Source organism: Mus caroli, chromosome 17, assembly GCF_900094665.2.
Source record: "Mus caroli chromosome 17, CAROLI_EIJ_v1.1, whole genome shotgun sequence".
Taxonomy (NCBI): Eukaryota; Metazoa; Chordata; class Mammalia; order Rodentia; family Muridae; genus Mus; species Mus caroli.
Genome location: NC_034586.1, coordinates 4,670,190 through 4,683,692, shown reverse-complemented (window position 1 = coordinate 4,683,692; position 13,503 = coordinate 4,670,190). Strand labels below are relative to the sequence as shown.

Genomic DNA, 13,503 nt, shown 5'->3' with positions numbered 1-13,503 from the left:
GTCAAATTTGATACTACAAACTGTCTGTCCTGAGCCCCTTATCTGATGTAACCACCTTCAACTTGAAGAATGGGAAATGGCATGAGACGTGTGACAGTAACTGAGTTCTAGAGAACAGCCAATCCCTGCCTCTGTCTTAACAAAATACGTTCAATTAGACGCAGGTTGTTTAAATCTTCCTAATGGGATGAGATGGCGTGACATCCAAATGCCACTCAAGCAGACTGGATCCCTAACACCCAGGTCTAAGTCACGCAGGCATGATGGCTGCCTGTAAGCCAGTGCTGCCTGGTGGTGGCAGCAGGGTGGTCTCTGAGACCAGTGGCCAGGGAGTACCACTGAATTCATGAGCTTCAGGTTTAGCAAGAGACCCTGCTGCAACAAAGGAACTGCAGAACGATGAAGGAAGAACCCAGGGTGGACCTCTGCCCTCCACATGCACTGACACACACATGAACACACATCTAAACGCACAAATGTGCCCACACACATGCAAACACCCATGCACACTACACACATGCAAAACTTCAGGAATGCTTACCCCCACCCCCCCGGCAAGATTATTTCATACAAAGCAGAAGACAGTGATGAGCAAAACTGCAGACTTCATCTCTTGCTCTCTTCTGTCACAGACGAATGAATGAGCATTAACATTTGAAACTGAATGGGAACAGGACTGAAGACAGACAGACCAATTCATTATGATTCACTGGTCTGCCATATCAGCTCAGGAGTCATTCAGAGTCAATGCAGACAGGAAGCCTCGCACACTTCCTTCATGCCAGCGTAAAGGCTCCACTGACCGATGGCACACCTCTGCCTTTCTGTTTACATTTTAACAGTACTAGCCAGCTAGGCTAAAGGACAGGTAGGACAGAAAGGACAGGTATTTCCAAGATTTTCTCCATAAAACTTTATTTTTCAGGCTATCAATTTATACCCGACTTTGTTACCAAAACACAGAGACCACTGAATCCACTGTGTGTGTAGTACTGGAGACAGACCCTGTATCGTGAGTGACCAGAGCACTGATCTGAGACACCTTTGACACAACTATGTGGGGCTAGCTATTGCAAAATAGAGAGGATCCCAAACATGGAAGAGCCCATGGATTCTAGCACTGAGGAAAGGCACAGAAAAGAGGCGCCGAGGACCAGGGAGAGCTGTGTATTAGCTAGTATGTACATCCTGATAAAACACTTTCAGGTTAGAGAAAAGAAAAATTATGAAACAAAAACAATTTTGTTAGCAGGGCTTAAGATTTAAAAAGAAAAACGAGCTGGGGAGATGGTTCGGCTGGGGTGATGGCGCAGCTGGCAAAACATCTGTTGCACAGGCTTGAGGACTTGAGTGCAGGTCCCTAGCACCCATGTAAGATGCTGGGCCATGGCAGCTGGCGCCTGTATCCCCAGCTCAGGGTGAGAGCAGAGGGCTCTCCAGGGCTAAGTCTGTGCTCTCCAGGCTCCGTGCCTCACAAAGGAAGTGGGAAGTGACTCAGGATGCTCAGCCTTGATTGACCTCTGGCCTGACCTGCACAAAGGCATGCATGTGTGCTCTGTCTGTCTGTCTCTCTCCCTCCACCCACACAATTTATAAAACTAATGTGGCATGCATTGTTGGCAGCAGTCACAGAATGTACCATTTACAATCTGAAAAGGAGACATTTAATTGTTCATTATCTTCTATAATGCAAACACTATGTCCTGATCTATATTGTATCTACCAAGAGGCAAAACATGGGGACATGAGATGAACCTATTTCAAGTAGATAATTACTTCGACAATTAAAAGACCCATGGGCTTGGGGGCATGATCCTACCTTTCTGTATAGACATAATCTCCTTTTAGCAGTCCTAAAAAACTAAAATGCTTGTAGGTCACACTGTATAGATACAAATCCAGCTGAGCTTACCATTTAGTAAAAGTGTGTGTTTTATACAACTGTTTGAAATGTGCATTTACACCAAACAGTGGTTTAACACTTGGATTTACAGAGTGTGACAGAAAACAAATAGGGAAAGGGGCAAGATAAGACAATTACCTTTTCCCCCAAGAGACAATTGGGTGAGTGTGTGTGTGTGTGTGTATCTCACATATTACAGTGGAATTCAAACAGACCTAAGCCTCAGTCCAGCCACATGTGAATTCCAGGTGTACCACTAGTGGCCAGACGTGGAGTGGGGCTGGTGGAGGGGTTAGTTGCTCAGGCTACATAGCTGTGCTGTCAGATGTTCTAAGTATTTGCAATGGTGTAGGAGGACCCTCTCAAACACAGGAGACCTGGGGAACACCACACTGAAGCACTGGCTAGATTGTCTTTCCCAACTGACATCACTGATAACCTTTTAATCCGTGCCCAATGCTAATCAACAGGTTGTCTGCTCTGAAATCAACAAGAAGTCCAGCACAGAGAGCAGCTCTGAAAAGGAGTATTTCAGAGCTGGCATGGTGATACATGTCTTTAACTCTAGCATCCCGGAGGCTGAGGTAGGCAGAGTTCTGTGAGTTCAAGGCCAGCTTAGTCTACTTAGTGAGTTCCAATCCAGCCAGGACTGCATAATGAGACTCTGCCTCAAATAAATATATAAATAAGTGATCATACTTTGGGTAGTGATAAATCTTGGCCATACTTTAGCAGTTAAGATTTTAATAAGGTTCAAACAGTGATCAGCCAAATGTATGTTTCCTCTTAGGTTTGGTTTAAGAAAAAGATGGTCAAACTGGTTTGACTGTTAAAAATTCATCCTCAAATTTCTGTTTCCTTTATAACAAAGGGGGAAAAGGATTAATTTTATAGTTTAAGTTAAATAGGAATTTCAAACATACAAGGCAGCAACAGTTCGCACACACAAACACCCCTGCTATGGGCTTTATAGACACTCACATATCTGGCTGAAGTTGGAAGTGCTTTGTTAGAGGGACAGGTATTGTAGCTGCTGCAATGAATTTGAGCTTGCTAGCTATCTGACACCTTCACACATGGAGTGTGACACATCTCGGGTGAGCCATTTTGAAAAGAGAATCTTGTTGGCATGTGACAAATTCTGGGTTGATACTTAGCCTTTAAAAAGATTTATTATTCTTTTATTTCTATGTTATGCCTGTGTGTGCCCCATGTGTGCAGGAGCCTGAAGAGTTCACAGAGGATATGAGATCTCCCGTAGAACCGCAGTAAACTGCAGCTGTGACGCCGTCTGAGGTGGGTGCTAGGAACTGAACTCCTGTCTTCTGCAAGAGCAGCAAGCATGCCTAACCACTGACCTTCCCCCAGCCCAGGTCAGTGCTTCTTAACCTTTTCTGGGTGACCACTGCATTTGAGAATCTGATAGAGTTACAGATGTTCACAACTAGCAATGAAATGTTCACCCATTCTTTATGGCTTCAGAGTCACTCCAACAATGACACGAAGGACAAATAGATGAGTTGGCTTCTTGTCTATTCCTCGCTTTTTGCTCAAAGCTGCATTTCCTTAAATGCTGTGCTTCAAGCTGCTGGTATGCAAACACTTGCGTGTTTAGATACACATTGCATCTACACTGGTATCAATAGTCAACCTCCTTTTTCTAATAAATTTCACATGCCTTTACGCATTTAACTGCAATAGTCAATTCCCCTTCTACGATTCTATTATAAACAAGCAAATGTAAGCAGTTAAAGCAGGCGAGCAGAAACTTAAAGCATTAATAACGCAGACAGCACCAGCACGCAGGGCATGTGCACACTGCTAAGAGTAAAAGCAGGAACAGTCCTCCTGAGGAACAGTGTGGCGCTACCTACCACTTAAACACACTTCCAATACAGCAGATCCACCACTGAGCAGCTGGCCTCCAAAAATAACCCCACCTGTGCACAAAAGACACAGCCGGAGTGCTTATTTGAAAATATGGGGGAAAGCCCATTAAGAAAGGTTACAGTTATCCTAAAAAAGCATGAGTTCAAATGGCTGACACAGAATGGCCGTCCCCCCTACTGGGCAGAAGCAACAGTGGTCTTCCTCTATACTGCAAGTCTGCAAATTCTGTGATAGTGCAGCTTTACAGTGCAGAGCCCGCTAGGATGCACAGCTCATCTCAGGGGCCAGTGTTTCTCCTCCAGTGACTCCTGTTTGAGCTCACCATTCCAACAATTAGTTACTGGTGGGAAACTGTAGAACTCAGCACTTCCACCAAATAATTTCAGTAAGAGCCAACCTTCTAATTCCACATATGTACCAGAGAGCACTGTAGATCTACATGATCTGAACCTAGAATCCCTGAAAAACAAACCTATGGCGTAAGTAAGTAGTCTCAAGCTGAGCTTGAGATAACACTCAGAAATTAATCCATAGCCAGGGCTTCGTCCACTGCAGACGATAGAGGACCAGTCCGAGTGGTGATGCATCCCATGTGAACTCTGCTCTCAGTGACTTGGGGCTTTATACGCCCCTCCACATTTCTGCCATTATGAGGAAGAGATTCGAGAGACTCTGGAAAGACAGCAGGATGGCTTGCCAACTCCCCAGAGCATTACAGGGAGGCATGCAGGGCTGGTCTCCTAAGGCAGCTAATGAACGAAACCTCTGGGTACTGGTGCCCTGCGCAGTCCCTCCCATAGAGTCCCTTCCCATGGTGAAGGCACGCAGAAAGGGTGCTGTAGGACTTCCCCGGCAGTCTCAAGAGCTTACACAGGAGACTCTCAAACCCCCTGCTCTGACAGAAGCTGGGTGCCATGTGAGAGGCTCAGCTCCTCAGGGACCAGGACACTCAGCATACATCCAGGCCATGCAAACGATGACAGGGAGAGAAGACAGCATCTGCCGAGCCTCAGCTAGGCTGGCCATCTCAGCTCAAATCCAGACATAAAAAAGCAAGGGAGCCACCCAGGACATCTGAGACATGACAGATGCCATGTGGAGAGGGGCTAAGGGCTCAGAGTCAGGGCCCTAGCCAAACTAAGCCATATTTCCAGCCAATGGAACTGCTCCAGACACCATGGGCAGATGACCGTCTACTCTGCCTACATACGTGAGTGAGAATCGTGCGCACTGAGTACGCTGTCATGCAGAGTTTCAGGGTGGTTTATAAAGGGCAGTAGGTAAGCAGAGTAACAGGATCTCATCAGCAACTTCTCTGTCCAAAGGCTGAGTCCAGCTTTGACTGCAGCCTAAAGTTAACGGTGTGACTCACAGACCCACTGTAAGGCAGGAGTAATGGCCAGTTCACAGCTCCTTGGAAAGCTCTGAAAATAAATCTGAGCAGTCTGATCAATTCTAAGGAGCTCTTCCAAATACAGAGGAACCAAGAGATTGTTATGAATCATCTACCAGTCTGACATCGTGGTGTCCCTGACTCAGCCTGTAAGTCACAGCACAAATGTCACTTGTTCCAGACGACTTCCACCAGGGCTTCTCAATACCCGTCCTGTGTGGACCCCTGATGACCTCCATGCGCCCAACCACACCAGCCCACACTCGTGTGCTGCCTGAGTCGTAGACGCCCTGCAGGAGACAGGACTGTCTTATTCATCCTCTAAAATAGGACATGCCTGTGCAGTCACTCAAACTCTGACTCAGTGGAAGGACTGAAGGAGAAACAAGGGCAGAAGGGGGGGTGGGGCGGTGAGAAGAAGATGAGTCAGGGAGAACTGAAGAGTCAACAGCAACAACAACTGCAGTAGCAGTCGTGAGGAGACGGGGGTAGAATAAAGATGCAGGTAACAGTACGCGACCACAAACAGCCAATTAGAAAGAAGACAGAAACAATGTTAGAATCTGATCCTACCTTAAGATTTAAGACAAAAAGGAAATATGAAGGGGATTTTTTTCTTTTAGTTTGAAGCAATAATAATGACAGTTATCATATAACCCTCAATACACTGTAAAAACCAAACAAACCAAAAAAAAAAAAAAAAACCCCACATGATTTTATAAAGAATGGCACTCAGAGGTCACAAACCCAGAATGTCCGTCAGCCAGACTGGAAACCATGCAAGCTGGCACCTGGTGGATGCTTGTGCACCACACTACACAGCTAAGTTCTGAGGGAATGAGGTCTCAGGGCTACTGTACTGTCCCAATGCAAATGCCACAGTATCAGGACAGTGCACGTGCCCAATGGGTCCCTCACTACATCTGTTCTTGGCATGTATGAACAAGATTTTTGGCAACAACTCGCAGGCTGGCACGTGTGGATTGGAGCTGCTTTCTAACACACCCCCAAGCACATGTGAAGCAGAAACTCAGAGCTCAGTCACTATGAAGGGACAAACTGCAGATGACGACACTGCATGCACACAAGCCAGGCGCATAAGTCACGCTGAGGCATAAGCGGCTCATGAAACACTAAGCACAGAAGACAGTTGTCAACAGTGGACACAGGGTAAGGCACAGGCGCAGACAGAGCAGGCTAACGCGCTCAAGGAGCCCGGTTTTTCTGTAAGCTTCTCAGTCAATATGTAATCCTCTGCACTAAGGAAGAGAATGACTAAGGACCCCCACGCTCCTGGACCAGCATCAGACAGCTGTGAATCTAAAGGCCCAAGAGGCTTAGCTGCTTCCCTTGAAAACAGCAGACATGTACATGCCTGGGATCCTTCCCACCCCTAGAACTCTACAATCTTATAAAATAAAATAGTTCAGAGCAGTTGAGAAGGAAGGAAAAGAGACTGTTTCCCTTTTCCATCCTTTCTGAATTTAACAGAAAACTCTAAAAGCCCAAGATTTCTGTGACTGGAGTGGTAAGCTGAATGAGGCAAAACGAGCCAGCAGCTTGGCATAGCTCCGTTCACACACCTTGGGAAAGAGTTAGGAGGAGCTGGGAGGAAGGAAGAAGCACGAAGAGCCGTGTTGTCAGCAACAGGGGACGGGACATGGCTGGGCTCTGAGATGCTACACAAAGAGGAAAGGATGTGGGTACCATCTAGGTTCCCGCCATGGCTCCTGGATTTGGGGTACCATCTAGGCTCCTGCCATGGCTCCCGGATTTGAGGTACCATCTAGGTTCCCTCTGAAGATTTCAGATATGAAGTCCCATCTGGCAGCAGCTTAGCATGCAAGAGCCCCACACACTGAATCTCTGGCAGAAGAAAGAGGCCTTGGTTGGTTCCAGAATTTAGCCTGGCTATCTCCTCCCAGATGCCCAATATACCACTGCTGGAGAAAAGAACTCAAAAACCTCGGTGAGAGATAGAAAGGGTAACTGTGGGCCACCCATGTAGTATCTAGGCACCTTGGGTTTGCAGCCTCTACCATAGCCTCAAAAGACTTAAAGCACAAAGCCTCCTACACTGGATAATCACCTGCCCCTCTACCAGCAGCAGAGCCTGTGGTGCTAAGTCAAAAGAACAACCCGACCGCCAGCATGGAGATACAATTTAAACCAAAGGAATCACTAAAGCTGTCAAAGACTTGTCTCATAAAGGTGTCACGCCCTTTCCCGTGGATCTTGTAAGTGACAGGCTCGCCTTTCAAGTTCGATCGGCTGGCCGGCCTCCCTGCGCTGTTCCTCTGGTGCTTGGCTGACAGGCGTTTCATCTGTCGAGGTGTGCTTGGGGGTGAGGTGCCGTAGAGAGTCTCTGTATTTGTTTCATCAGAAAAGTCCTCTGGATCGGATTCCATACTTTTGCGAGCCGACTCTCCCAATATGCACTCCTGCCTATGAAAGATAACAGATGCAGAAAGAGCCGGTTAGTACCACAGGAACTACATTCACAGCTTTCTTTGGGAATGCTGCAAAACTTCTCTGCCTGTCTCCTCAGCATCGTCATCCTTCTTTCTTTCAAGGGAGTAGTGGCAGTGCTTGTGGCCACAAGCTGTGAACTGTCAGGTGCAGTGTGGGCACAATCTGTGTGTTGTGTCTGATGCCTCTGGAGCTCTTTCAAATCTAACTGAGCTTCAAACTTAAAACTACAAATTAAAAGAGGAAACAGCAAAAGACTAGAAGTTACAAATCAGACAGAGCTAAAAACAGACCTGTGCATCAGCTTTGACAAGCACACTAATGAAGGGGCAAGCACAGTCCCGCCTAGCCCAGCTCTTCCTGAAGGGCACAGGCTCAACAGCAGCAGACAGCATTTCCCATGGCCCACACAGGGAGGCACGACCCTGGCACAGTATGGTGTCCAAAGAAACACCATATATCCTCCTACCACCACGGAGCCACCTAAAAAGGGTTATGATAGCAAATCGTGTTGTGCATGTTTTAACATATCAAAAAAGGTATGAATTCTCAAAGAAAAAAGACATAGCTTAAAAAAATAAAGCTTGAAGCTTCTCCTCCCTGAAAGTTCCAATGCTCATGAAATGTGTTTTCTGAAAACACTGCCTATCACTCTACAGCCGGCCAATCCTCAAACTTATCACTACTTTGATAAAGTTCCTTTTCTGCAAAATTCACACAATAAACGTCAGTTCCATAAAGTGAGAGCAAATCTAATTCTAAAACTGAAAGCCAGGAGGAACAACCACTGAAGCCTGCTTAGAAGCACACCACCACAGCCCATGTCATTGGGAGAAGTTTATAACTAAGCTCGCTAGAACCCGAACACTGGTGCAGACTCTCTGATAACTTATATCACAGTATACACCAAAGCTAACCCAAAATCACAAGGAAACGGGGGAGGGCACCCAAGACGTGTGGAATCTTCGTTAAACTAGAAGATCAAAACAGAAGCGATCTTCTGAAAAATAACATTTGGGGTAGAGGAGCCAGATGAGTCGGTAAAGCGACTGCTGCACAAGCAAGGACCTAAGTTCAGAGCCCCAGCACCCAAGTAAAAAGTCTGGCATGGTGGCATATCCTGCACGGAAGAAGCAGGTGATTTAGGCGGTGGGGGAATCAATGGCCAGGTAGGCTACCAGAAATGGTGAGCCCCAGGTTTAATGAGAGACTCTGTCTACAATGAAAGTCATCAATGAGGGTACCAGGTTAACTCTGGTCTCTACCAACACCCTCAAGTGCTAGCACACACACACGCCCCAGAAGTGCTACAGAGTTAGACAGGCTCAACAGGCGTGGTAACATCCTGAATCCCAGTTCTGGGAGGCAGAGACGTGCAGATTTCTGGGTTCAAGGCCAGCCTGAGTTTCACGTAAAGACCTTGTCTCAATCCAAGGGATTGGTGGGCTAAAGAGATTGGCTGGCTCAGCAGTTAAGAGCAGTGGCAGAGAACCCACATGGTAGTGTTTAACCATCCCTACCCTTAGATCCCAGGGACCTGTTGCCTTCTTCTGACCTCCCTGGGCACCAGGCACTGACGTGGAACACACACATACACGGAGACAACCCCTACACATAAAATAAAAAATATTTTTTAAAAAACTGCACAAATTTCCAGTAATGCAATTTACTTTTTAATTCTATCAGCGAGTGGCCCACTTGGATGCTGTCCTACAGTGACTTGTGACATCCCTTCTTTTTCATTTACTATCTCCAAGGAGTGGAACACCAGGCAGAGGAAAAGTCCTCCCGGGCCGGGGTGGAGGTGTTACCCATCTGCCTCTGGCTGCCAGCATAGTTGCAACAGGAAAGGTTCTCTGTGTTCCTGCTTTACCACACAACACTCACCAGCACAGTACACCTCGCCTGCCCAGGACTTGCCGGGTCCCTCGGAGCCATGGCCTTCTCCAGAGTCACAAACAACGTCGTATGGAAAAGCCAGCTCTAGGCTTTTCTGCACTGAAGGTGGTTCTCTCAACTGCAGCATGTACAACTTTTATTCTGTAATTTCTGTGGGATTCCTGTCAGTTTTCCATCTATCTTCCACCCATGCTGCTCTGGCTGCCTTGTGGGTCACTTCTGCCTTTCCTGTGATGAAATGCTATACCGCAGTAAAGGCTGTGGGGATGGATATGCACAGCACACCTCGACAGAGACTGCAGAGCTGAACGACAGAGCATGCTTAGTGCACGCTCACCTAAACTCACCAGAGAGGATTCTAAAAGAAACCACTCCTCATCAGTCTAACCAAGAAACTCAAGAAACAAGGGGTAAAACAGTAACCACAGCTATGGCGAAAATTCAGTGGATTAAAGAATACACATAACTGGAACAAATGGCACCTCATGAAGGAAAAGAAATGGAACTGAACACTGTCCTATGGAGACTAACCCAGGAGGTATGAAGATCTACGTGTTAAACAAGAAAACGGAATGCTTTTAAACAGCACCCAGAGAAAACCCTCATTATCTCACAGTAGAACAGCTTCTTAAGATAAGCATTCATCATCAACTGAAGATGGCTTTAAGACACAGACTTTCAACTAAGACACGAGAGGGGAAACTGAGCCAGAGCAGGAAACATCACACATGAACAACAATCCAAACACCACAGACAGACGCTAAGACCAGCCACCAGACATCAGAAAAGAAGTCACATGTTAACAACAAAGCCCAAAATACAGACATCAGAAAAACAACATAATTAAACACTGGCCAAATGCTTGTGTAAGCATTTTAGAGAAAACACTGGGCTAAGGGATATAGCTCAGTGTAGGCTCCCACACTACAGAAAAAAGTCTAAAGCTACCAAGTTACGGTACCCAGCTTTACTCCGACTAACAAAACAAAAAATAACAAACGCCACGTTGCTTAAAGTGAAAATATATCATTATGAAAAGGTGGAGAGGAAGGATCCCTGTAAAGACCTTGCACAGTGCAGCTCGAGGCTGCTTCGTCATTGTCTATGGAAACGGAAGACATGCAAAGGCTACTACTGATCAGCAACTTAAGCCCTAGGTGCATACACTACACACGTGTAGCAGATGTCACACTGTTTGTAAGATACAAGATCCCAAGTCACATCCCTGCAAGAGCAGAGTGCCTATGACGAGAGGAATACAGTGCTGTGACGTGGACAGGCACAGCAAAGCTTTCTGTGATGTGACAGGTACAGCAGGACTCTCGCTAGTGAGCACTCCTTGGTGTCTGTGTTCTTTGCATGGTTTTTGTTAAACTAACCAAATCAATGTTTCATGATATTTTTATATCTAACTTGGAAGGAAAGAAACCATAAGCACTTGAAAGGAAGGTTTAACGTAACAGACACTGCACTTAGCACACAGTAGGTGCGCAGTGAGAAGTAGCTGCTGCCACGAGTGTCATGGTGCATCCCTGTAACACTAACATGCTGAAGCTGAGGCAGAAGGCGAGCCTGGGCTACCGAGACCTGTCTCATGTTAGCTGAAGGAGCCTTATGTGCGAGAGTCGAGTCTCTCAGTTGACTCGTGAGACTATGTCAAGTGACTGAGCGTGAGACAGCTGCATTGGTGCATATGCACACACTATTACAGAAGGGAGAGGGCTCACGAGGGCCCTTCATTCCCTCAGGCTTTATACAACTGATGGCTGACAGAGCAGAAAGAGCTATTTTCTTCAGTGGTATAGCCATTGGTAAGGTGGCCACGCCACCGTAAGTAATCCTAATGAAACCCATTGGGATTCACACACACACACACACACACACACACACACACGTAAAAGAGAGACTGTGGGAAAAAGAGGGAAGGGGATGTTAATGTGACCCAAATAGAATATATATGTGTATGAAAATATCATAAAGCCCACTGTGAATGATTAATAAAAACTTTTTAAAAGATAAAACAATAAATTCCATCGGCAAGTTAGAGCTGATTCCTAAGCTACTGATCCCTTTACCAGAGCACTTTAGGTCTTTCATGAAAATACGTACACACTCCAAACCTGTACACGCAGTAATGCCCTCAACTACCATCTAACTTAACAACGTCTTAAGGCACCAGGCTAACGATACTCACCACGTAAGTCTCACAAAGTAACACAACAAGCAGTATAGCTTATTATTGACTTGGAAGCTTGTATTTCCACTTCTGTGTTCACTGAGAGCTAGCTGGTTTGACTGGATAAAGGTCATGGCTACACATCCCAAGGTGACTTATTTCTTTTCCACATTTCAGTGTCCATGGCAATGGCTCTGGATGGCACAGTTCAATGGTACAGAGACTGCCTAGTATGCACTGGGTTCTGGGTTCAACCCCAACTACAAAAGCATCAGTGAGTGACATAATGCAGACCCATAGAGAAAGCATGTTCCTCCCATTCGTTAAGGTCAGCTTTGAGCATTGAAATATGTGTGTCTCAACTGAAATGCCCACAGAGCTCAGCAATCAGTGAGCAAGCACACAGAGGGATGCAGTCAAAGAAGGGAGATGGACCCCAGTGACGTGAGGAGGAAGGGGAAGGGAAGGGAGTGGGAGGGCAGGGTGGAGGAGGGATACTAGGAGGGATAATTAACACTAAGACCTTCTGAACAGTCAAATGGAAACGATTACTGCAGAAGCTTCCTAAAATATAAACTTTATAACATAAAAAGGACTTAAGTGGAGTCACTCTATATGGGGGACCAGTGCCCCTACTAGAAATCACAAGGATAACAAATAAAAACTCAAGTGTTAGAAATGTTTCTTCTACTGGGGCTGCTGGCCAGTGAGGTTCCACAGACCAACCCCCCGCCCCAGCATTACAGGCAGTCAGCACTGCCCTTGGTTACCTTTCCGAACCTGATGGTAAGACCCTACTGCTGAGCACAGAACATGGACAGCGTCAATTGGAACTGACCTAGAAGCTTTATCCCTACCGCCTCAGTTCCCCCAGTACTGGAGACATGCTACTGCAGAAAAGCTGGGAACTTTATGGCCTGTGATAACGACCAGCCTGGCAATCGTGATACAAATGGCATGGAGCAACCAACCACTTTCTGGTGGATTTAAGGCCTGCTCCACAAGGTGGAACACATACCTGGTCCAGTGACTGAGGCCACTGACCCATGGCTAGGCTTATCATAAGCCCTAGGGAAGAGCCTGCTGTGGTTATTCTGCTAACAGGACATAGTAAACCAACTCCTAATGTTTCTCAGACCCATCTTAGAGGAACGTTTTTGCTGGAGATTGTGATTAACACTGAGACCCACAACTGGCCAAGGTACACAGTGTAAGTGACTGTGGAGTGCTCGGCCCTAAGGGAGACACCTGTATACACCCTTCCTCTTCCCATGGTTCAAGATCTTAGTGCAAGAGGGAGCAGAGAGAAAGGAAGAGCCAGATGTGCTAGGTGACTAAAACAGTGGTTTCTGAACTAACAGGACAGTCATACATATACACTCACAGCAGCTGTGACAAGACCTCTACCAGAGAAAATCCCAGAAGGGAGCGATCAGGTGGAAATGAAGTCCCAACCCTAGCTGAGGAGCTACTGGTAACTGAAATCTGGTAGAAGAGAAAAAAAAAAAAAAAAAAAAAAAAAAACAACAGCTTTCTTTAAAGATGTGGCCCTGGTTAGTCTAACATACTCCAATAGATGGTGCCACACCTAAAAGTGGGCAGGCAGCACTACTGGTACTTGGTGGGCTTTTAAGAAATGATCTACAAAGTTGGGTGGGAATAAAATGGGGAGGTGAATGTAGAAGACAGACTACACATGGCAGACTAAACAGGACAGACTACACATGTCACACTAGACAGGACAGACTACACATGGCAGACCAGACAGGACAG

The 13,503-nt window shown here is 46.3% G+C and overlaps 1 protein-coding gene across 3 annotated transcripts in view; it reads right to left on the bottom strand.

The window, feature by feature from the left end:
• Positions 1–13,503, bottom strand: part of Map3k4 (mitogen-activated protein kinase kinase kinase 4) — an 88,337-nt gene that overhangs the window by 44,946 nt on the left and 29,888 nt on the right. For 2 of the 3 annotated variants that reach the window (XM_021186229.1, XM_021186230.1), the window contains exon 2: positions 7,441–7,631. In XM_021186229.1, coding sequence (XP_021041888.1) covers positions 7,441–7,631 — 191 coding nt within the window. Of the gene's footprint in view, positions 1–3,777; positions 3,833–7,440; positions 7,632–13,503 lie in introns of those variants that run through there. The other variant, XM_029471203.1, reaches the window with a different exon arrangement.